The sequence below is a fragment of the Colias croceus genome, chromosome 3 (assembly GCF_905220415.1).
Source record: "Colias croceus chromosome 3, ilColCroc2.1".
NCBI classification, from domain to species: Eukaryota; Metazoa; Arthropoda; class Insecta; order Lepidoptera; family Pieridae; genus Colias; species Colias croceus.
The window spans coordinates 3,051,121-3,077,694 of NC_059539.1; the positions used below are offsets into that span (position 1 = coordinate 3,051,121).

The 26,574-nt window shown below is 32.4% G+C and overlaps 1 protein-coding gene and 1 pseudogene across 1 annotated transcript; one reads left to right on the forward strand and one right to left on the reverse strand.

The window, feature by feature from the left end:
- Positions 1-214: 214 nt before the first annotated feature.
- LOC123706168 (homeobox protein aristaless-like) lies at positions 215-12,148 on the reverse strand. Its single transcript, XM_045655334.1, has 5 exons — positions 12,012-12,148; positions 4,441-4,634; positions 4,124-4,169; positions 1,211-1,404; positions 215-928 (listed from the first exon to the last, which is right to left on the reverse strand). Exons 2-5 carry the CDS (start codon positions 4,629-4,631, stop codon positions 568-570), a joined length of 792 nt encoding a protein of 263 aa, XP_045511290.1. The 5' UTR covers positions 4,632-4,634; positions 12,012-12,148; the 3' UTR covers positions 215-567.
- Positions 12,149-23,185: 11,037 nt separating this feature from the next.
- LOC123690773 lies at positions 23,186-23,305 on the forward strand (annotated as a pseudogene).
- The last annotated feature ends 3,269 nt before the right edge of the window (positions 23,306-26,574 follow it).

The following is a 26,574-nucleotide window of genomic DNA, read 5'->3' on the forward strand; positions in this document are numbered from 1 at the left end:
GCAATAATAATAAATTTATTTATAGATACTTAATAAAATTCAATACTTTAGCCTAGGTATTTACATTTCATGCTTACAATAATTCAAAATAATACGTATAGGTAGGTTTTGTTAAGAATTTACAAAATACACACTGAAATAAAAACATATTTTCCTCAAGTAAGTAAATATAATAAAAAAATACTTACTACAATAATATATTGATATGAAAGAGATATTTTTATTAGGTACTTATCAAAGAATACTGGGAACTGATTGAAATAAACCAACTTTGTAATTTTTTATACTATTGAGCTACATTAAAATAATATAAATTAAAACTTAATTGTAACGGCTGCTTTTCATGTCAGTGCAAATAAATTGGTACCTCAACAAGATTTAAGAATAATAAACTGAACGTTTTATACTCTATATTATTGTAGAGTACCGAAACAGGATAACATGAGCTGGATATAAACAATTATAGTTCTACAAATGCCACATCTACAAAATTTAGAATTTTCATTATGTCGTAGCCTATAGAGCACAGACATTTGACAGCTGCCACAGATAACACAATTTTACAACTTAACACATTAAATCAGCTCTTTGCCTCAACAACTCCAATCGTATTTCGTGTTCCCTGGCTGCCAGTCGCAGCGCATTTATACTAGAACTGGTTATGTCAACTGGTATCGACTCACTTCCAGGGGAAATAGGGGGAGAAATAGAAGGAGCAGGTGACGATCTTTCAGGAGATCTAGATGATGTCCTAGAATCGGATAGTTGAGGTTGTTCAGGGGACAGTCTTGGCGGTTCAGGTGCGGTTAGATTGGCGAATAGAGAGTGGAAGTGAGCGGGTGATGTAGCGTATAAAGGGGCTCCGAAGAGAGGCGGCCGGGACAGCGGGGGGAGGTACTGCGCTCCAAATAGAGGCGTGTTGGCGTACCTGTGTACAATATTAAAATGTTATAAAAAGAGGCAGTGTGATAAAATAGAAATTTAAATACGAAGACGAAAATTAAATTATTAATCAAATACTTACAAAAAGACTGAATTGACTTTGGACTTATAATAATTAGGTTAATAACAATTAAAAAGTATATGTGTCAATCCAGCATATTTAAAAAGCAAAAATTTTGTACATCTTCGACCAGTTTTTAATCAATAAACTCACCTGACTAAACTAAATGAATACAATATAATAATAACAACATCATCTGATCCTTACCTGAAGGAAACCAGCGCATTATCAAACGGCTTCCTCAAGCTAAACCCAAGCTGTGAGAGCGGGTGCGGCGGCGGTGGGAGCGTGGTTGGCGCGGGCAACGGCTGCCCGCTTCCAAGGTAACCGCTATATGGATGCGCGTGGGGCCCCACCTTCTCTTGCTTGCGCCATTTCGCTCGCCGGTTTTGGAACCACACCTGGTGACAAGGCATGTATAAAGCGACTGATCGTTGGAATAAGTTTAAGGCCAGTTTCAAGAAGTGTCTGATAATCTATTTACTTAAATTTTCATGTTAATGCTGATTTACACAGGGTCAGTAGACAAGTCAGTCGCGGCGCCGAAATTCGGCGCTGCGACTGACTTTAACTGTTTACATAGACTTCAAGCCTCTGTACTGACTTCAAATCTGTTTACACAGGTTTTTTTTTCGGGTCAGCACTGATTTGCCTCGAATTTGTAGTCAGTTACTGACCCTGTGTAAATCAGCACTTATGTTAAATGAAAAATAATCTGGACGTATCCAGAAGTTTAAAAATAGACAAATTAACTGATGATGAACTTTTATTAATGTAAGAAAATCTTGTTGCAAGGTCTTATTAATTACATATGTAGGTAGGTATAATTAATGTTTTCGAAACGAAATGAAAAAATATAAAGAGTTAGTTTTCCCGAATTTTGTTATGATTGGAATTCGAAAAATGATTATTTAAGAGTTTGTTAACGATACCTACATCCTCGATTTAATTGCTTTAGTAAATGATTTTGAGACGTTTAGTCCCAGAAAAGATTAACAATATAATATTTTATACATTTTATGGTGAAGCCTTTATAGTGCAATATCGATTCGAATCCTGTACATAAAATTATATTTTGCGACTTTAACTATAGTTCATACATTGGATAAAAACAAGTTGGACATTATAATCACGATAGATAGAGAAATTATAAACAGATTAATCTAGTCCCATAAAGCAATATCTTTATGGACACCGTTTAAACTCTCTTACGTGTCAACATAGTGATTAAAAACCGTTAAAATAGTTTTGCTATATAATTGAGACGTTATATAAACCAATATGGCACATAATACTGCATTCTCTTCGAACGAGTACAGCGACCATGATTTCAGGCCGTAAACGGAAATTTATGGCTTTAATTATCTTTCAAACGGCCAGTTAATTACTTATCAAGAACTGAACGATTCTCCAGTTATATTGTTGGACATGTTTATTAAGTGTCATATTTCTTTACAATTTAATAATCATGGTTGTCGGTTTAATCTTTAATAAACTTTTGTTACTTGAAAATTTTAAGACCGAAACAATACAATTTTGTATACGTTTTATTCTAATAATTTGCTATACGTGATATAAAGTTACATGATATTACTGAAATAATGTTGCTGAAAGTCTAATAGTTCTGTCTATTAAAAAGTCGAGACGAGTGTATAGTATAATAATAATTATTATATACTACTAGTGTATATAATAATAATTATTGATCGATATTGTATTTTTATGTACTTATATTTACAAACTTAGATCACTACCTTATTTATATACCTATACGTAATGACTTAATGAGACATTTGACTGCACTTTAAATGGCGAATTTTCTAAGAACAAAGCGCACTTAAGTGGAAGGTATAATCATAATCGCATTTATGTGTAGGTAAAACAGAAAAACCTTGCCTTACTTTCATTATAATTATTTTAATGCCCGCTATTCGATTGTAATAGATGTGATTCACAAACCACAGTTTTCTCTGTGTTTTTATCATAAAGTCGTTAAGGTGTGCACTCAATATTATACAGTTTTAATGGGAATGTCCCTTTAATCAACGCTTAATGGGCACCTCATCACACAGTCATTAGTATGGACGTGAGAAAAATATTAACGTTTTAAACGTCTACAAATATTTTTTTATTCCCTTTGTAATCGATCGTTATTGAGCTTTCTTGTATAAACGTAATAATGAATATTGAAGTAATTTCTGTTTGTTATGAATGGGCTGTTATTTTGAATGAGTACTTGTGTATTCAGTAAAAACATTAAGTACATATATAATCAAGTAAGGAATATAATATATCAATATCAACCTCTTATAGATTCACCATTCTATATAATATAATCTAGTATTATGGTCCCTCCTATTTCCTCTTATGAGCTATTTTAGGAAGGACAGAGAGAATATTTTATATCGAGTTGATAGAAAAGAGAAGTCGAAGTATTTATAAGAAATCTTCATTCAATGCTCTACCATTCTTATACCATATACAAAGAAGTATGCTTTTTGCGTTAGTAGGTATTTCATGCTAAATATTTACTTAGATCTTCTTATATTGTATTGTATAAAAACTTCAGGTCATAAACTAATCATTGGTTAAAAAACTATAACATGTTTCATATCAGAGCTGCTATCTATAAATCCAATAGAAAATAGCCAATAAATATGAACTGCATCCGCTTATATTGTCGGAATGCTAACTGCCTTTTACGCCGCTATAAAAATTACTATATTAGCAAGTACAATGGCATAACAAAAACATTAACATGTCGGTAATATAGAGGCGAATCAAAGGCGGATAAAATTATTAGTTTTTACACAAATCCATATACGTCTTAAACGACTGTTACATTCGCTTGTTATTGAATTTTATCACGTGTTATGTTATTGCGTTTTTACTTTGAACAATTGAGACTACTGAGACTTTCTGGTTAAAACTTGGCCGGTTTTTAATCTGTGGTATTAAAATATTTAAAGTTGACATATTAAATGAAAATGAATACACATAAAACGTGTCCAGTTTTCTTATCTGTTGCTTGAATATAAAAGTAAGCAACGTAATGGAATAAGAATTTTCCTGAAGCAATGTTCATGCTGAAAAAGTGATTAATATTATTTTAACACTTACTTGGATTCTAGCTTCTGTAAGGCCGATTTTCAAAGCCAACTCCTCTCTATAACGAAAAAAAAAATTTTTAAACATCATATTTTTGGAATGGCTGAAAGTAAGGTAAGTTCACGTTTTATGTTTAGAGTTTATAATAATCATGATATCTTAGAATATGATTCCAAGAAGGGTAGCTTAATGTTAAAGGTGAGCCGTGAGATCAAATTTTTATAAGAACATTCTAACACCAAAGGTGAATTTAATCCGGAGCCTTATAGCTACCTTTGAATGTAAAGTAAAATAAGCATAATAAAAATGTTACTGTTTAAAATATTCACCTCGTAAAGACATCTGGATAATGCGTCCTGCCGAACGCTTTCTCCAGCTCATCCAGCTGGTAACTCGTGAAGGTGGTCCTGTATCTCCTCTGCTTGCGTCTGGGCAGATCCTCGTCATCTAGCCCGCTGCCAGAGCACGGCCGCTCAGGGTCGTGAGGAGGCAGGTCGGTTAGTTGTTCCGATACACCCATGGTCTGGAAGATTTGATTTGGTTAGCAATAGAGTCAAATAATATAGGTACTTAATTATCTGGGGACATATAGATTGCATGATTTGGGGACAGTTTACCTTATTTAAGATTGAGGAGATAATTTAAAAGGTTACGTCACATAATATTACAGAATTTTAGATGACTCGTGAAAATGTTCAGATAATTGTGCAGAATTCACTAATAATGTATCTACTTAGGTATGCATTCGTTTTTTTAAATTAAATATCTTGATAAACCGCAATGGAAAATTTTGATGTTTTATTTTAATTATCTTTTTTATTTTAATTAATGCTGCAAATTGTTTGAATTTTTGATAAGGTACTTATTTAAATTGGTGAAATGTTATAGAAACAGACTGTCAGTATTGCTAATTTCTAATTAAGTACGTTAATGAAAAACATTATCTAGTTCTAGACCGTACCTATTGAAATAACTATACTATTTAATTTTTATTTAATGTAGCGTTTATCGTTTGAAATTTTTAAATTACCGAAATTAGTGGAATATCGTAGCCTGCATTATCTATTTTATTCGTTATTATTAGTGAAATTGATTACTTCTATTTTATTTTAATGGAAAATATTAATTAAATAGACCGGAATGAAATTGATTTGTTAATTATTTTTATTAATTAACCTAGTACTTATATACATTTAAATTGAAAAATTATCTAAATTAGTAAAATACTACATTAATCTAAATAATTATAATTCTTCCTTCGTTGTTCTAAAACAATTGAACATTGCCTTTACATTTTTTGTCAGAAAAGCTTCTCTCAAGCGTTGCATATTTTCCAATTGGTGTATAATGCACGTTTTAACTTTAATTTACCGATGACTGATCACAATAAGACGGTAATAGACTAAATTCTATCAAGTGTTACGGCACCTGTCGACGCAGCCATCTGTCGATACAAATTAACTTAAACTTTGTAAAATGCCAGTATGGACGTATGGTATTCAGCTGTGGGGCTGTACCAAAAAAAGCAACATTGACATTATACAACGTTTCCAAAATAAAGTACTGAGAGACATTGTAAATGCTCCATGGTACATCCGTAATGTTGACCTCCACCGTGACCTAAAAGTGGACACCGTGGACAAAATTGTTCAAAAACATGCAGAAGCTCATCAACATCGACTTCATCATCACGTGAATGTTGAAGCTATCCAGCTCCTTGACACCACGGACCTAGTGCGAAGACTAAAAAGGACTAAACCTTTTGAGTTAGTGTAGTGATAAGTGAAAAGTGAACAGTGACAATTATCTGTATACCAAAGCACACGAGAAAAGTGACTTACTTCCCCTTAACAGACACTAAGCAAGTGACAATGGACACTCTCTTAGAATAAGTTATTTAGAAATTTAGGTTAACATAAAATTACTTATTAGTCTTGTAGGCTAGATTGTAATTTGTATAAGGTGCTATTTTAATTAGCAACCTTATTTAATTAAAAAAAAAACTTTGTAAAATAAATGTTTTTGAGCACTAAAAAGGAATTGTTTCATTAAGGCTGTTTCTTGTTTTAATCTAGTACCTATCTATCTATTACTTTGTAATGCATGTGAATTTGAATAGTAATTATTGCTAAGATAATTTGTATATTTCTCATTTTTGTGATAAATTCCCGAACCATTAAAGCAGACATCACTTGATAGATTAATTACGAGTACCTATATTGGATTAGCGTAAAAAACCAAACATAGCTTGTTTTTCACCGACTGTGCTTCTGACTGACCAATCACTTGATTTTAATATTTATAATAATTATTAATCACTGCATTGCGCTGTTATTTGGCTGCATAATTTTGTTTTTGGATTGCATATTATATTTTCTACAATGTATCGTAGACATAAAGAAACGAATTGCGTGCGTTCTGTTCAATTTAACTACCAACCGTTCAACAAAAAATCATACGAAACAAAAACAGCAGTATCGCAGTTACTAAGCGTGATAAAAAACTTGATTAAATTAAATAAAGTAATCAAGAAGTGTGTTTTGCCGGTTCGCTGGTTACATTTCTCATTTGCGTATTGGTCATTGATCCAATGTATCGAATGTCCTACTTCCTACTGACACAATAGTTCAATTGCATCCTTATACTGCGTGGTTATACAATATACATATGTGTATCTCCTGCGCAGTTGGCTAGTTTCAATCGAGATTGGCTGCCGTGTATGATGTTTGGACAAAAGGATTTTACTGTTACAACTTTCCTTCATAAACTGAAAACGTTTGATTCCGTCAAGGACGGATCGGTTTTCATTTTCAAATGCAAAATTATGAACACCAAAAAATGGTACCTACTAATCATGTCACTTTCATATAATTAGCAAATTATTCGACTCTTATTTCTGACCTACACTTGAAGACCAAAAAATCTAACTTTATAGGCATATTTCCTCAAACAAAACAAGCAAAACACTATAATGACATTTTTTTTCAACAAAGTTGCGTAGAGTTCGTTTCCCTTGCCCGTACCGCTCCATTAACCAACTTTCCTTTGACAAAATCAATTAATTTCCGAAACTAACAATTAAAACTTAATTAAAATTGTGGGCCTAGTTTAGATTAACTTACTCATTATAATTACTAACCTATAAAGGCTATTTTGTTAACAATATACTTACCTACTTCATCATCATCAGCCCATATACGTTCCCACTGCTGGGACACGGGCCTCCTATGAGGGCACAGGCCATAATCCACCGCACTGGCCAAGTGCGTGTTGGCGGATGACACATGTCGTCGAACTTTTTAATTCTTCGACATGTCGGTTTCCTCACGATGTTTTCCTTCACCGTTCGAGCAGTGGTGATGTTACAACATGCGCAGATAAATTGAAAAATCAATTTATTTCCTGCGCGCTCGCCTGGTCTCGAACCACGGACTTATCGATTCGAAGTCTAAGGTCTCACCACTGAGCCACCACTGCTCTACCTACCTACTATTATGAAAATCACGTTTTTTTTAAATATTAAAATGGCTTTCTTATTTATCGCTTTTTGGCAATTAGTTTGTTTATATAAGTAGTAACTATCTGCTTTTCTTTATTTTGTAGAAATTATTAAGATCAGATCTTAACACATTTAAAAGGTGCTTTTAATAGAGTTGAATCAATACATGAGTTTGAAAATTGTTATTTATTGTTTGAGTGTGACCCATTTTTTATACTCGTATATAAGTAGGTCTGAAGAACAGGATATAGTGAAAGGTCCTTTTTCGAATTTTCCTACGGAGTTAAAAGGTCTTGGTCAGACCGGAAGAATGATAATATCTTACATGTTTATGAAGAAAACGATCAGTGTACCTATATCGGCTGAGAAATGCTTTTCTTTCCCAATTTATAAATCTTGAGGAGATACGGCACGGTATTTGGCAGAAAACAACATAATAAATTAAATAAAAATAATCTAAAAATGTAATGCCTTAGGCTAAGTCTATCCTGTTAAAGTTGTAACTTTACAACTTAAACAGGATACTAGGGACTTACAAACGTTCAAAATCTAAAGTAGGTAGGTAGCTATTAGAGATCTAAAGATCTTCAGCATCTAAAGATTTTAATATACTACTGTTCATCATTACCAGATATTTAAAAACAAGTTGTTCTTCCTAATTCAGAACGTATTTGGGAAAAGAGAAAATTTGACAATTATCCAGAGGAACGGCAAAATGTTTTTTGATAAGTACAAACAAATTCTCGCTAGCTAATTATGAATAAATACGACGTATTATCAGACAGGTTAATTTGAATTGTACCATAAGGCATAAAGTTAATAACATTTTCAAGTAATTAATAATTTATTCAGATACAAGAGCCGTGCAGTTAGCGTTTTGCAATTAACTCCTAAGTCATAAATATTCGCCAACGTACAGACGTACATACTTCATTTCATACACGATTGCGTTTCAGAATTAAAAGTAATGTCATGTGTAGGAACTTAAAAAATTTATTGCCTGGAATTTTGAGTATTTAGTATTTAGATAATATTCGCAGTCCTTGAAATTAGTTTGATAGCGCTCACATTTTAGACAGAAGGAAAAAAAATCAAGGATGATGTTAATCATAGATGTAAAAATTGATATTTAAAAGAAAATATCAAAAGCAGGTAAAAAAAGTATAAGGAGTAAGGATCTACTTTCTTTGCCATTAAATAGGTAGCTATTACACATCTACCACTAGATTAACTAATAGGCATACGTATATACTACTAATAGGAATAATACGATCGAATATAATCAGAAGCTTTAAAAAATAAGAATTGAAAAAAAACAAATCTTCTTTACCCTACACCAATCTTAAATGCAAAAATTCCAGTTAAAAAAGCTAAGAACCAAACAAATTACGTTTTATGTTAATTCAGAGCTGATTAATTCTAGCATTGGAACAGCGAAGCTTTACTAGATTTAAAAATGCGTAGAATAATGCGATTACTCATGCGTAAGTTATTTAATAGTATTTGTTGATACGCACGGCGCCTTCCCGGATTATACTTTATGTTCGTTCGTCCATTAGTCCGGAACAGATTATCAAATGTTTTGTCACCAGGCTCGTGACACATGAGTTATATCCCGTCTGAAAGTTTTAATGGTAAAGGTTCGGCTACTATTTTTAATTTATCATCATCAAACTAAGGTATTTTGTCTTAAGATCATTGGAAGTGAATCGACTCTGTATTACCGTTGGAATGTTTGGAAAGTACATTGTGATAAAACTGAGTTACCTACTTGTGAATATCGGTATTAAATTCAATGCCTTAATTGTTAAAAAAAGACATTAAAAACACGTGTCAAATGCAAAATACCAATTAAATTGTCAATTAAGAAATGACATAATGAACGCGACAGTATTTTTCCTATTATTTACCTAAGTAATTACTAATTACAGACGTTATTCCGCAGTAGGTACCTACTTGGTACAGAAAACATTTCTTTTATCAATTTAGCAGACACGAATTAATAAAATTAACATATTAATAATATGTAATTATACGAAGGCAATGGAAATTGAACCCTAACTAAAGGTCGTGTTATCAGCTAAGAGACAGGCATCAGTCACGGGTGACTCATCCACTTTCAGCTTATCTAAAGGTTTCAAATAATCCGAAACACCATTAACACCCGTCCTTACTAATGGACAAAAACATTTAATCCCTGAATTCTAAGAGTGCAAAAAGATTATATCGAAGAAAATATTATGAGTTTTAAAGATGTTTTTCTTCAAGGCATAAAGGCAAATATATTTACAATGATGATCCCATTATAATCGGACCTAATACAATAATTGAAAAAACATCGAAGTTCGAATGCAGAACCCCATAAAATCGTATCAGATTACCAGATCAAATCAAACTTTAATATTACATTCAAAATTACGCCAATCATTAGCTGATATTAATCTCATACAAATCTACCCTAATTTCATCATCGAATAATGAAACAAAAAATTTGATCACAATTAAAAATCGAGATATAAATCGTTCTGTAACCGACTTTCCTATTAAACACACCGCTAGTAGCCCAGAGTAGCGTGTAATGAGAAATCAGAATGTTAATTAAGATCTAATTAAGTCTAATACAATCAATGCTGCTCGCGTTCCGGATACTTCCGCAAGTCATCCAGTGGTTATCTAAACCAGCGCTACGAGACCCTTGACCTTCACGTATCTCTTTAAACAAAATCCAACCTAATACCTATGCAACAACTGGGGGCATATACAGAGGCCATGCAAGCTGGTAACTTTAATCGAATTGAGATCGGCCAACCCTTTAGTAAAAAATTGGTTAGAATCACTCATTCGGGGAGCTATTGTGGCGCGAGAACTCAATTTAGTACACATTGTATTGTAAAACTACGTGAGATTGGTGTAAATAGTACTTAATAAAGATATCACGTCGTATTAAAGGGAGATAAGTGAGATGTGTTATTTAATTTGAGATATAAAATCATAATAATTGTATTACAATTTTAATACAATTATATTATTACAATGACTATACTAATTTTTGCATTATCGTGTGAAATACAGTACTTATACATTTTTCCTTTCAACCTATCAGTTAATTATCGCTAGCTATTATAAGGGATAATAGCTGGCTTATCTTTGTCAAAATATTATCTAACTCCAGTGACTGTTTGTAAAGTGTCGCCTACACGGTTTTCTCCAGCAATAAAATATTTATTATCCAATATATCTACTGAAGCGTAAAATACAAATGTGTATTCTATAGATTTATAAATAGATTTAACAGCAAGATGAATACTTACGTGGCTCAATAAAAGTCCAATAAAAAGGAGACCACTACAATGGCTCGATCTTTGTTGTTGACCCATACAGTAATCTAAAGAGCATTTATAGACCCCGAGATATGGACACAACGTACGGAGCTGATCATAATACAAGCTATAAACAAAATTAACAACACAAGGAACCCCGCTGATTTCAATTTTGGGTCTGACATCGGCCCTAATTCAATAAAGCAATAAAATTCACCTAATTATGCAAATGCTTTTAAAATATCGAATATTATACCTTTTCTGACTACAAAAATTATGATGGGCGCCGTCAAGTTAGCGTTGATTAATGGAAGCCGGTTCTTCCGTAATCAAAATAATGTCATTATACAATTTAATTGTTGTTTATAATTAGAATAGCTGCGGGGGGCTTGACGTAGTGTGTACATACTTAATATGTATATGTATAACCAATAAAATAATCTTAATTCATAATAATACCTACGATATTTTACACCTTCTTCCAAATGGCTTGTATAGGAAATATGAAATGATATTTCCTAAATAATAATAAAAAAAACGTGTGCGTGTACACACGTAAGATGTGTAGGTATTTTTCAAAAAATAATTTACTATATGCAACTTTACAAAAATACGTCGAATCACGCGTGGTAGGGATAAGAAAAAGATGGCGCGTAACGGAAAAATGTCACGCGTAACGAAAAAATGTTACACAAAATTTTTCCAACCCCGATAAAGAAGTTTCGGTTCAAAAAAAAATAAGAAAATATTACATCTGCAATTTTTTTTAAATCGAGGACATGACCCCGACATAATATTACGATAAAATGATTGATTACATGTGCGCCAATAATTAAAAGATAAAAATATATCTATGAAATGATATTTCCTAAATAATAATTATTGATATTAATATAGAATGATTGATTACATGTGCGACAATAATTAAAAGATAAAAATAATCGATAAAAATTTTATAGGATAAAATTAAATAAAAAATAATAAATTAATTAACAAGACTATTTAATATTTTTGATAGTATTTAAACATAGTTATTAAAATAAAATAAAAATTAACAACAATTAAAAAAAATAATACTCACATTAAAACACTTAAAATCAGCAGCAACAACTTATTCCGCAATCAACAATTTATAAAATAAGTTCACACAACCTAAATAGGTGCGTCACAATTTACATGACACGTTACGAACACAACAAATTAATAAACTATGACACACCAACGCCTTCAATCGACTGGTTATGAATAAAGAGACTTGACTGCGATCACCTACGCACGAGTCAAAAATGAAGAACAAAAAATGTATCGGGCCCAAGCTCCGCCTTGCGGTACGCCCGACCAATAGCCGCGCTCAAATACATTGACAGTCGCGAGGGTGGGCTCGAATCGTTTGATACCAGTCCCAAGTTCGATACTGCTAATTGACTTTATCAACAAACTGACTTTACTGGCCACGGTCACGATATATGCGTTTGTCTGCCGCGTCGAAAGCCTAACTGCTACTCACTAGCAATGAAATTAAGTATCAACCAAGATTTTCTCGTGGCTTATTTTTTGTTGTAATAATTTTCACACAGTCTTCAACAAAGACTATAAAATGAATTAGGTACCTACCTATGATAAAATTAAAAATCTGTGTTCGACATCGAGTAATTTTTTAGTTTTTGTAAAATGAAAGGCAAAACTTGAAAGAAATATTATGTAAACTTACTTTAAAGTTCAGACTTGACCAGACTAAGATCATAAAAAAAGGAACAAACAGACCCATGTCAATATTTAGCAATAAAATTACCTAGGTAAGTAGTAAGTTACAATATAATCGCTTTACTGTCTGAAATAGTGTTAGCGGTATAATTTGAAGTTTGAACTCACAGCTAAATAACTATCATGAATGATAAGCATTCTAACGACTAATTCGACAAGCATTCTTCGACTCATTTTAATTTATTTTCAGAGTCGATGACCTGTATGTAGCCTGTACCTACAGATACAATTAATTTCAGTTAATAAACTTGTCGATCTAATTCACGGCTTCGAAGATAAATTAATAATATAATTCGTAAGTTTCATTCAACTAAATTACTAAAACAAATGGGTATGTAAGATATTAAATTAGACAACAATAGACCTAGGTACCTACTTAAGGAATTAAATCTTCTCTAGGTATAAATTAATTTCCTTATGATTGTCCTAGCAAACCTATATTACATAAATAATAATTGATAGATCGCTCCAAACTGACCACGATGATTCTGCAATATTATCTATCTAATAATTATTTCGCTATTAACAATGACTCAATGCTTAATTCCAACAATCATTTGTATAATTCATACAAAATTACATCGTGTTAAAATATTGTAGCCTTTGAATATAATGAAACACGACAATTGTGTAAATTCAAATAAACATGAACACGAACGCATTAGACAGAAATTACAAAATAACTAGGATTTCCTCCTAGCCATAATTACAAAGCAAATTACGCAAGTAATAACATATGAATAATAAACCGAGATAAAACTCTTGCTGTAAATTATACTAAACATTTCCCGCGCTCGCTCGAATTAGTCCGTATTTAATTTTGGGAAAATGTAAAAATAAACGTTTTTATTTGTGTAAATAACACAATAAAACCGTGGCCGTTATTAGGGGCACGATACAGCGCAAATTACAGAGATACGATCTTCGTCGCAGTAATTGTTATTTTGTGTCGTTAGTCGTCGATTGTGTAAATTCAGTTAGGGCATACATTTGTTCAATTCAATATATTATTATCAGAGTTCTGTTGGTAGAGTGTTGTATTAATATTTGTTGGCAGAATGGTTAATATTGAGAGAACAGTAGGTATATACAAATCGGTTTTATTAAATAAGTAGGTAGGCACGCAATGGTGTACCTATTTCATAAGTTACTTATAGGTAAGTTATCACTTAAATTAAATGTCATAAAATATTATGGTTTTATCTATTAATCAACAAAATTGTATATTGAAAAGAAATATTTCGAGAAGGTAGGTAGGTAAGCCTACCTACCTTCCTACAAACTGGTATGTAGGTACGTAAGTGCCTAAATGAAATAAAACCGTGAAAAACTTATTAAACTGACCTACCTACCTTCAAAGTTCAAATAGATACCTATGTAAATTCAAATATTGTACCTAGATCTGTATCTTCTTTTCTGCTGTCAACGTTCCAGTTGAAATAACTTTTTGTTACATTAGGTAATATTTCATTAAAAACATAATCAGACGGAACCCAACACTTTTTCCCGCCTCTTTAACTTGACACAAATTTCACCGCGCCGGAAGCGGACGCGTTAGGGAAAAAAATTACGCACTTCCCCACTTGCAGTTATTGCAATAAAGGTAATAATTAGTTTACGAGTCCACAAACACTTCCGACACTCGTATTAAAATGTACGTGACATTTTGAAGATGGACAAGGTAGATTCTTTTATTGCTGTACAATATTAACCCCTAAAATGATAGCAGAAAGAACGGTAATGGCTTATACCCTATAATTTGTCGGCTAGACTATTGGTAACCAAAATCAATCAGTGTGTTATTATTTTTTTAGATGTCCCAGTTCTCCAGATGTGACAATTGCTTCGTCGCCTACTTTGATACTTAAAAAAATAACTAGTGTCTGTGTACTAAATATTATTAAGTATGTCTGCTTTTTTGCACAAAATATCGAATTCTAATCTTTTAACTGGCCTTAAATATAGTATTTAGGAAGGCCACACGAAATAGGCATCACTTTATTCTTTCATCTAATATCATCTATATCTATACCTAATTCGTAACATATCTAGGTATATTGGTATTATCATGTCAACTAAAAGGTTCTTAATGAAATTTACTTTTCTAACAATTTTATTTATTTATTAGATACGACAATGGTAAAAAATATGCTCTATATACAAACTTAATTAACACTCTGATGATGACGCGGACGGCAGATTGGTCTGTTTGCACTAATTTGGCAAATGCCTCCTCCATTCCCAAACGTTAATTCTAACAATTATTTAACACTAAAGAAGTACACAAAGTAAATACAACAGATGATTATTGGGGAAATTCTTTATTATCATTGTTATTTATATTGTCTTTGTCTCAAGAAATTTAACTTTTAAGCCTATTCAAGAAAATTGCCACCAACAGAGCTGCGCAGTAACAACCGTCGCCCACGACCAGCCGCCGCAGCGAAACAGTAACTCAATATTTGTAATAACATTAAATTGATCGACCACGCTTCGTCCTGCGCCCGTCACGATGTTCCCACTAACAAAGTTTACCCGCTTTTGTGTATCGAGCACAAAAAGCAAATCAAGTTACAGAGCAAAACAGATAAATCGACAAACAAATACCATTACCACGGCCATTTTCGACTGCCTTCCGCTCGTGATGATGTTTTTCAGGCCATCTCATGATGCGGTCACTAAAATTGCTGTTGCTTCGCTGCATACTTCATCCATTGGTTCTTTTGCTACTTCTTCCAACTACACTTATAAAGACAAGCAGCAATGTACATTCAAATTTGAAATATCCGTTAAATTAGGCTGCGTCGATGATGAGGGATTCAATTCTCGAGTTGTCTTTTTGGTTTGAGCTAAACAAACTGCGTCGTTGGCCTCAAATCGATTGGTCGCGCCGGATGGTGTACGGGAACGGAGGCGTGACACTGATACCGAAGATTCATTTCAAACAAATATTGATTTTAATTATTTACTTAAATGTTTACATAAGAAAATCTGTTATAATGTAGACTGTAGAGTGCCTTTCTTGTGGAAGGGAAGGTTTTCCTGCAATCAAGATTTACATAATGGAATTGTGGTAAATGATAATTGCGCAACTATACGCAATTATTTGAACGTAGGTACATTATTGCATGATACCTACTTATTCAAGCAATAAAATGAATACCTAATAAAAAAAGAGTGTGTGTACTTATGTACACGCCTTAGAAGTTATACTTCTTTGGCGTATGGAAAAAATACTAGAATATACAACTTGAACATAGTTATCAATTTTCATACCACCTAGAACTAACTTCATGCTGTTAAAGTTAGGTGTCGGTGTGCGCGCGCATCGTAAAAATTCACTCTCATCATTTTTCTCCATCGCGCCAAAAGAAGTATAACTTCAAAAAGTACCCTTAGTTACTTTCCTTTGCATAGCTGTAGATATACTATTTATTGACCTAGTGTCAAAATATTCTAGAATATGGATAACATTTAGATATCTTATATAGGTATGATACTATACTACCTACATACTTTATGATAATATAGAGTTACATATTTTGTAATTAAATTGTTATACTGACATTATTAAAAAGAGCAACTATGGAGTTTCTTGTCGGTATATGCGTGAAAAATATCTTAAATTCTCCAGTGTTAGCATATTTTAAATCACGGTACTATTCCGGTTCTTCTCCATAGATACTGCTCTCCGAATCGGTGGTAACTGGTAAATGTTAAAAATATAACGTTTCAAAAATGCTTCTCTAAGAAGTCTAATTGAATAAATAAATGTTTGAAACCTAAACGATAGTCAAAGTTATTAGTAGAATACGAAAGCTCCTTATGCGCAAAATCTTTACGTTTTTTAATTTAAGATGAGCATTGACATGGTAACAATAAAATACCTCCTAAGACGCAGATATGAAAAAAGATTATAGGCTACAATATGGCATTATATCATATCAATAATTAGTATTTCCGAAAAAGATGAAAAATACGTAATACTTCTTGACACATATTACAATGGTTATAATACCTGCCTTCTTTGTTAAAGTTGCTAAGTAGGTTGTCTCACAAAAGCTAACACCTTTCTAATTACAAAGACTTTGTGTGAAAAGATTCCAGCTACTTAAATACTTACGTACTTTGTTAAAAACAAACCGGGCTTAAATTAAATGATTTTGTAATAATATGTTTTACCTATTACATACATACCTGCTTTGTGAAATGGAGATTTTACTTTTTGAACTCTTTTTGTTATTGGTTATTCACAACTACTATTTGTCTATTTCGTAATCTTCGAAAGAACAGAAGGCTCTTATCATAAGGATATATTATTCATCTAATAGGTAAGGTAGAAGACAAGCTAATTAAGTTTATACTTTGTATGGTCTGCAGCATGTGCTGTGAGCTGTATATAATATAATAATATGGTCGAAGATATAATATTATATAATTTTTATAAGTAACTAGCGGACCGCCCCGGCCGCGCTCGTGGTACATGTTTTCGTTATCTTTACAAGAACCATCCCCGTACTATTATAAAAGAAGAATCGTTTCAGCCGTTCTCGAGTTCTACTACTTACTAACGTGACTTGCGATTCTTTTTTATATATAGCTACCAAAATACAAAGTAAATCATACCAACTTACACAAACATTTTATATATGATATTACTATGTATATAAAATGTTGGTGTAACCCGTGTAAGTTTTAAATATGATATTACTAATTTTATAACCTTTTTGATCTGATTTTTTCAGCTTACACGCTTACAATGTATTCCAGGGATCGTAAAATTGTCCCCACGAGCTTATAGTGATTTAGTAAGAGATATAAAACTTTATTGCTTCATTGCACTCAATGGCTAAATTAGTTTTAAATTTTAATACAACTTATTTGCCTCATATTTAGTAATTTTGATGCACCACTATTACGTAGTACTTTAATCATTAATGTAGGTATTAAAATTATAAAAATTCACAATTTTTTTACGGTTTCTTGAAGAGTAGTGAATTAGAAATTAATAAATAGAATTATAGTAGTATTATTATAGTCTATTATTATCAATTATTATTATAGTATTATTTATTATTATTATTATAGTCATTGAATTCTTTTCAACAGAAGCTTTCCGCCCGCGGCTTCGCCCGCGTTTTGAATGAAAAACCCGCATAGTTCCCGTTCCCGTGGAATTTCCGGGATTGCGTTATTTTCCCGGGATAAAAAGTAGCCTATGGCCTTTCTCGGATATCAAAATATCTCCATAACAAATTTCATGAAAATTGGTTCAGTAATTTAGGCGTGATTGAGTAACAGACAGACAGACAGAGTTACTTTCGCATTTATAACATTATAGTATGGATATTGTAAGAAACTTTTTAAAATATTGTTTGATGTGGGCCACACAACAGAGGCTTTTTCTAAAGTCGAACAAATAAATTATTTCATAAATTAATACATAACATAGGTATTTACCTGTATTAAAAATGTCTTAAATATTAAATTATAAATGATTTGAAAGCATAAATTTGAATATGTATAGATGCTAGAGCATCAAGATATAGGTAGAGCCTACGCCTACGCCTTCTCAAAAAAGAATATATGCCAAAAATAAGTATAGTAAATCATTTATTACATTATATAAAGAAATAACAAGTTCCTTATATTAATACATAGATAACCAGTTTATATAAGTGGACCATTCGTCACCCAGCTTCTTTCCGCGCCGCCGCCCACGCAGCGGATGTAGCAAGTCTTTAATAAATGACATTTCACGTAAATCCGGCAAACAGTGTTAGTTTTGTATGCGATGTAGTTTCTCGCACAATTAACCTTATTTTTACATCTGTAGAATGTAAACTTTTGGATAGTTAGGTACCTATATTATTATTATTTACAGTAACAAAGCAAGAATTTTTATTTAGTCTCTATGTGGACCTATACGATATAATATTTTTAACGTATTTTATTAATTACTGCAACCAGAAAGAGATATATCATGAGCTTGAGAAAGATTTCATGTTAAATTAAACGATGTTATTCCTTATGATTTCGCTCCTAGTCCTATCCCATTAATTTGTTTATTTTCATTCATCTTAGGGGCCATCCATTAATCACGTGATGGTTTTTTGGTATTTTTTGACCCCCCCCTCCCCCTTGGTGATACGTGGTGAGGTTTAAGACTACCCCTCCCCCCTCCCCCCTATATCACGTGTATTTTTTCGTACCTGCAAAGAATCAATTTTTTATTTATAAAAAAAATACTGATATAAGTATCATCTAATTTTATTATAGTAAATTAAAGACTACTTAAATAAACGTTCAGATGTAGACAGAAAGATTGCAGTTTGTTTTTGAATGACATAAAAATAATGAAAGATATGCGTAGAGTATCGCGCGCTTGTCGAAAAATAAATACACGTGATATATTACTTTACCCCCCTCCCCCTTGTGATATTTCGTGATGTTTTGATGGACCCCTCCCCCCCCCCCTTTCGAGCCTCACGTGATTAATGGACAGCCCCTTAATCCGAATGCGAAAGAACATCGCTTAATTGCTTTCGCTATATTCTTATACATTGTAATTTAGTCTACTAAATTATATTACTAACTAACTTATTACCTTTTATAGAAAACGTATATTTGTATGTATGCTGTATAGAGACAAAAGATACGTTCACACCGAGCTAAATATATTTATTTCAAATTTAAACAAAACTAGTGACCAACGTTTATATTATAATATAACAATGTGTCATATTATCAGAATGAATATCAGCCATCAATCATACGTCTAAAGGGATTCGCCCACTTAGCTGTATTACCGTTTTATATAACCCATAACTGTTTAGAAAGTCTAAATCGACTTTTAATTAGTGAGATAAGGGGCTCATTACACTGCCATTATTGTGACAAGTGCTTTTGTGTTTTACATTAGGGGTCCGTGTGCATATTTTATTTAATAATTTATACAATAACATAATATTATAACGGAAGAGTAATAATACTTAATATTCATTATTTGCATCACCATCATCAAATATGGATAGGTCAGTACTGTTGCCTATGTGAAAGTAAATATTTGTGAAATTCACATCATCTTTTATATATACACTCCATAGTGAAACTGAAAGCTCACTGAAAGCTCATCATATTTTGAGTAGGTAGCGTTAGCTCATACATTCTTTCATTCTGTGTATGACAGATAAGTCATAAGGGTTACCAAAATCCAGATTTTTTCAGGATGGATGATTATATAATGAGAGGAAGAGTCGTTCCCATAAAATAATGTAGGTTGATATATACATCTTTTAAGGTTTCGTTGCATTTTTCCAATAGGTATAATTTATAAACCAAAACATAATATCTAAATTATTTCTTCACTTCGAGGAGCCATGCCCTTTATATTTCTTATACATCTTTATATATCTAAAGGAGTGATTGATGAATTCATCTTATATTCGAAGATGAAATGTACAGAACCGTCCCAAGATTTCCAAGCACAGATTATGTTTACACGGAGAGCGTGACACCTCAGTAATGTTATTTTAACAGATGCTAATGCATTCCGCCTTTTGAAGCTTCCGTGGAAAATTGTTTAGTTCATTATTTTATAGCGATAGCAGATTATGATTTGGTAGACTTTATTGTATAACTACGTGTAGTTAGGAAAATTTCCAACTTACTCTACAATAAACCTTTCATTTCAGTTATATTTTTAATATTTAAATTTTAAATTAATCATTATCTGCTTCGTAATAACTAATACATAAACAGTGCAAACTATTCATAATTTATATGTTACCTATTTCTTATCATTAAAACATTGTAGGTATTGCATACACATACTAGCTTACCGCCCGCGGCTTCGCCCGCTTTGTCTAAAACCTAATAAATTATATATACTGAAACCTACCTCTTGAATCACTCTATCTATTAAAAAAATCTCATCAAAATCCGTCGCGTAGTTTTAAAGATTTTTAAGCGTACAAAGGGACATAGGGACACAGAAAGCGACTTTGTTTTATACTAGGTATGTAGTGATACAATTATACCCAAACTATATAACCTTGAATTCCTCCTAGTAAACTAAATAATTGAAATTATAATAAAACAAGCCACATCGAATGTATAATTCGTTTCTCGCAACAAGAATCAATAAAATATGATGCTAATTCAATGATTGGGCCCATTACCTACACTTAGGCATCCAGGGAATAGCACCAAATGATATGTTAGAGCAAGTCCCACGCCGTAATCTTACCAACACATTACGAGACAATTTTCACGGCTCGATAATTTAATATAATCCAAAGGAATAGAATTCGATAAAACGCGACTGCCAATCGATTCTCGCATCGACCGTAATCGATTTCTTGCCATCACTATAAGTTTACAAAACAATGACTCTTAAATTCATGGAATACGATTCAATTCGCGAAGTCTCTAGCCCGCCCGTAGAACATGGCTCCTATAGTGTTGTAGATAGAGATGTCGATATTTTTAACAAAAATCGTGATTCGAATCATCGTATTGATCACGACGTTAAAGATTCCATTAGTTTGGATCGAGGATGGTTGTTTTGATTTCCAATTTGCGCTTGCACCGTTTGGGTGCTAAATAGCAGCACGTATATTATGGATACACTTTTGATTCGTATTGCGATTTTCGATTACAAATTGTATCGCATTGAGCGTAGTAATTCATGTAACTCCAATATTTGAAACGTGTGTGAAATTTTACGACGTTCTTTCAAGGCGTGGAAAAATATAAGTGCTGCTGTCTGTGTGAATTGAGCGCCTTCTGGAAATAGGTATCTAAGTATGAACTGTTCTGTATAGTTCACTGAATGAACATAGATATAATTTTGTAAACCTGTGGGTACATAATATAAGAAGCAGACACTTTGTAAGCGTGAATTTAAAATACATAACATAGGTAATGATTAAATTCAAATATAGCAAAAAAGTGGGTTTACCCACACGCAAATTCTGAACCTTAAGTCCAATTATAAAATCGCGAGCCATAATTCACAATTATTAATACTTATTACAAAGCTAATTTGGACTTAATCACGATCGTAGTCGAAATCGATAAAGTCACGTACACGGCCCTAATGTTAGGGTTGTCTAATTCAAATGTGTAATTCCAACTCGCATTATTACTAAAATGGCCGTTTATGGCAGTCACATCCGCTTATGTTTTATATCTATAATGGATTTCAATTAGGTAATGGCGCCAAGAATTCAGTGACTACCTAGCTATTTATTTAACATTTCTATCATATTACGTGTGCACATGTAAATAGGCAGACTCGAGTTTTTTATCCAATTAGACTTAATATTATATTCTATAGGTATAATATTATCTTACCTTTATTTTACAGTATGAATGAATGAATTCCTTACTTCTGTTATCTGAATTTGGATAATCGTGGAAAGAATTGCAGTCTATGGAAAAATCTAGGAATTTCTATAGATAGCTAGATAGTTACAAAATATACATTCAATTAATTTGTAATATAAATATAAAAAATACTAGTTATATCTGATGAGTACCTACACAAGGGTAAAAATATTACAGAAGAAAAATAATTACATTCAAATAAAAATATAATAAATTTTAGGATTCCATTTTTTTATTACCTAACTACCTCAAAATATGTAAAAAATTGTGAAATAAATTTTATCAACCTGTAAGCATATTTATTTAAAAACTCACTAGTGACAAGTGACGAAGCAAAAACTGTTCTTGACCTTTAAATAACACATTTAATTAAATAATAATCGACGACGACACTTAACATTTAATTTTTAATGAATGATGGCTGATCCAATTTGCGGCATTGTTCCGAAAAGGTTCCGAATATATTCCAAAGTTTACACAATTGTTTATTTTAATTGTATGTAATTTTTACTAATTTAATGTCATGGTTACGACCAACGTAAATTCGTCTTTGTCATTTAAAAGATAAGGTATAACATACAAGGTACACTCAATATTGATACATTTTTTTCTATCTGTAACTGTGACAAACACCAACCTTTTCACCAAACAATGAAAAAATTAACACCGTAACTGATGACATCCATACTATAAATGCGAAAGTAACTCTGTCTGTCTGTCTGTTACTCAATCACGCCTAAACTATTGAACCAAATTTCATGAAATTTGGTATGGAGATATTTTGATACCCGAGAAAGGACATAGGATAGGTTTTATCCCGCAAATCCCACAGGAACGGGAACTATGCGGGTTTTTCTTTTTTTTTACTTTCTTCCTGTTCATATTCTATTTCAAGCAACTTATTTAAAAAGCTGGTACTTTTTGATTTATCACTTTTTTCATACTATGCCTAGGTTCAATTAAATAATTATTACTATTCCACCACTATAAAGCTGTACCATACAAACATGCTGTACGATTGATGCATTATTGATGATAAAATTATTGTTTATGTGTTTTCATAAAAATATATACTTTATTTTCAGCATATTTGTCGCCATCGTCCATACTCCATACCACGTTGAATACACCGGTTCTCGTCCGATCACCGAAGTTAAGCAACCTCGGGCGCGGTCAGTACTTGGATGGGTGACCGCCTGGGAACAGCGCGTGATGTTGGCTTTTTGCAAGAATTTTATTGATTACTAGCTTCCGCCCGCGACTCCGTCCACGCGGATGTCGGTCTTCGCGTGGATGGTTTATATTTTCTCCATTTTGAGTAACTCTGAAAATGATATCTTATAAATACCTACATATCTATTGGACCCAAATACGGCTAGGCCTATAATAATACGCAACGTGTGTTCGCGGTTCTACGGAACAACGTCTATGGATAAAACTGAAAAATTAAGATTATTTTTTTTTCTACGTATTTTTCCAGGATAAAAAGTATCCTATTTTACGCCCAGGATAATAAGGTATAATTATACCAAGTTTCATCGAAATCGAACCTGTAGTTTTCACGTGATGTCTTCACATACAGACAGACAGACAGACAGACAGACAAAAATTTTTTTAATCACATATTTGGGTTTGGTATCGATCCAGTAACACCCCCAGCTATTTATTTTTTTAATATTTTCAATGTACAGAATTGACCCTTCTACAGATTTATTATAATATGTACCTATAGATAAATAAGTTTAATACAAAATATTAATATCATTGCTAATATTTCTGAAAGTTTATTTGCATTTAAAAACCATACAAAAGATTAAGCTGAATTTTTATACAGATGAATTTCGATGAATCAATCGCAATCAATGTTTACCTATGCACTTTATTACATTATGTATAATTCCGGACTTATATAAATTGTATATTATAATTTTTTACTTTTGTTATTTTTGTAATGTAATTAATAAATTTAGTGAAAATTTAAATGTAGGTACCTAAGTAGGTATGTGATAGTATTATATAATTTAAATATAATATTATGATTGTATTGCAATACCTGCGTAAAAATGTATTGGTAAGCAATAAATTATTTGAATTTGAATTTGAATTACAGAATCTATACATATAATAAATCTGTAGAAGGGTCAATTCTGTACATTGAAAATATTGAAAAAATAAATAGCAGGGGTTGTTACTGGATCGATACCAAACCCAAATATGTAATTAAAAAAATTTTTGTCTGTCTGTCTGTCTGTCTGTCTGTCTGTATGTGAAGACATCACGTGAAAACTACCGGTTCGATTTCGATGAAACTTGGTATAATTATACCTTATTATCCTGGGCGTAAAATAGGATACTTTTTATCCTGGAAAAATACGTAGAAAAAAAATAATCTTACTTTTTCAGTTATCCATGATAGACGTTGTTCTGTAGAACCGCGAACACACGTTGCGTATTATTAATTTATTATAGGCCTAGCCGTATTTGGGTCAGATAGATATTTATAAGATGTTATTGACAGAGGTACTCAAAATGGAGAAACAAACCATCCACGCGAAGACCGACATCCGCGCGGACGGAGTCGCGGGCGGAAGCTAGTACAGAATAACATAGAAGTCTTCTCTTTATCAGGCAGCTAAATTTAGTTGTTCTTTATAAGTAACATTATTTATTTTAATCACTTTAATGTATACGAAGTGTAAACGTTATCAGTGGTAAATGAGACATGAAAGATAACAGACAGTACAGAGGGTCTCGGTAATGAAACTAGGCACGCGAACCAATGTGTGTTAACTATAGTTACTAAAACGTTATATAACGAAAAAAACTAACTAAAACAGATTATTTAGAATGATTCGATTAGTTTCAACAAGGAGAATAATTATTGGAAAAGATCTGAAAAATTAAAAAATTCAAACCCACTTCTTTAAATAGGTAAGTAACATTTTTTTAACACATCGCGCGTTTTTAAATAAAAATTATAAAGCATTGTCTCCTTGTTTACGAGTTGCCAAATTTTGTTATTATTCTCAACAAATAATAATTTATAATAAATGTATCATGATATTATAACAAGTGATAACTGCGTTAAAAACAACCGACTTCAAACTTGCACTTGCAAAATTTACAAATACCTACAGACAAAAATGCTCATAAAATAAAAACTACTGGGCCTATTCGAATAAAATTTTTATGGGACCAATTCGACACCATCCCGCATCGAACAAAATAAAAATCACGTAAATCGGTTCAGAAACCTTGGAGTAATCGGTGTACATACATAAAAAAAATATATATATATATACCGGCCGAATTGATAACCTCCTCCTTTTTTTGAAGTCGGTTAAAAAATGAGCATACCTACCTACTTATAATATAATATCATTTTAAGATATTATATTATAAACAATATATATATATAAACAACATATAAACAATCTCGTGCTATCATTTCCACCCCATCATTCCAAATTCTTCCATTCCTCTTTCACCATTTCCGCAATTTCCCTCTGGAATGCCCTACCAGATTCGGTAAGAAGAGCTCCAAGCCTCCCAATTTTTAAAGCCAGTCTTAAAAAACATTACAGTACTTTGCTACAGGAAAATTAAGAACTCTCACTATTTCTCCTTCAAGTATCAAATTTTTCTATCCTCAGTCAGTATAACATAACATTATATAATATGTAAGTGTATGTGTATATATTATATTATGTATTGTATATATTATATATATTTATATATATATATATTTTATATGTATTTATATATTTATCTATTTATGTGTATTATATTTATGTTTATTTAGTTTAGCATCTTAATATTTTTTGTTTTTAAGTATTTCTTGCACTTTTATTTTATCTTGTGTAATATTTGTACATGAACTTTCACTCTTGTACCACGCCTACTCTCCTACTTCTCAGCTCTCCTTTGCTTTTTGGTTGTCTGGAAGAAATCGCTCATGAGCGATAAGACCGCCTACTGTACCCTGACCTCTTTTGCTGCTTTTACACTGTCTTTCTGTAAATTTCTGTGTGTACAATAAAGTATTTTTATTATTATTATGTGTATCTCATTCCATAATACTCGGGTACCATCATAAGGAAGGTACCCGGTCCTTTGGAAGGCTTACGTGGGGACACGGATCCAACACGCAGAGGCCCTTTAGAGAACTTTACTGTGTTGTGGGACACCAGCCGCAGCCTGCCCATGACTGCACTATAGAGATACAGTCCTAGGCAGTCTGCGGCCGATGTAGGACTATTTCGAGATATGGAAAAACAAAATAAACTGGGCTATGGAGTGGGATGTTAAATGGGCCGGTATTTGGGGACTATTGGAAACTATGGCACCTGCCTTTCTACTAAAAGAAAGTAAAAATATGTTGGCAGGTGGTGACTCGCCCTCTCACTGTATGGGCCCCCGAAATAAGTCGCTGCAATAGTGCGACAAGGGGGCAACATATTGTGAGCAGCTAAGGGTGGAGAGGCGTCCTT

Coding starts and splice junctions, on each gene's coding strand:
- LOC123706168 (XM_045655334.1), bottom strand. CDS start 4,631: ATGGGTGTATCGGAACAACTAACCGACCTGCCTCCTCACGACCCTGAG. Junction 4,170..4,440: donor TATCCAGATGTCTTTACGAG/GTGAATATTTTA, acceptor TTTTCGTTATAG/AGAGGAGTTGGCTTTGAAAA. Junction 929..1,210: donor AATGCGCTGGTTTCCTTCAG/GTAAGGATCAGA, acceptor TATTGTACACAG/GTACGCCAACACGCCTCTAT.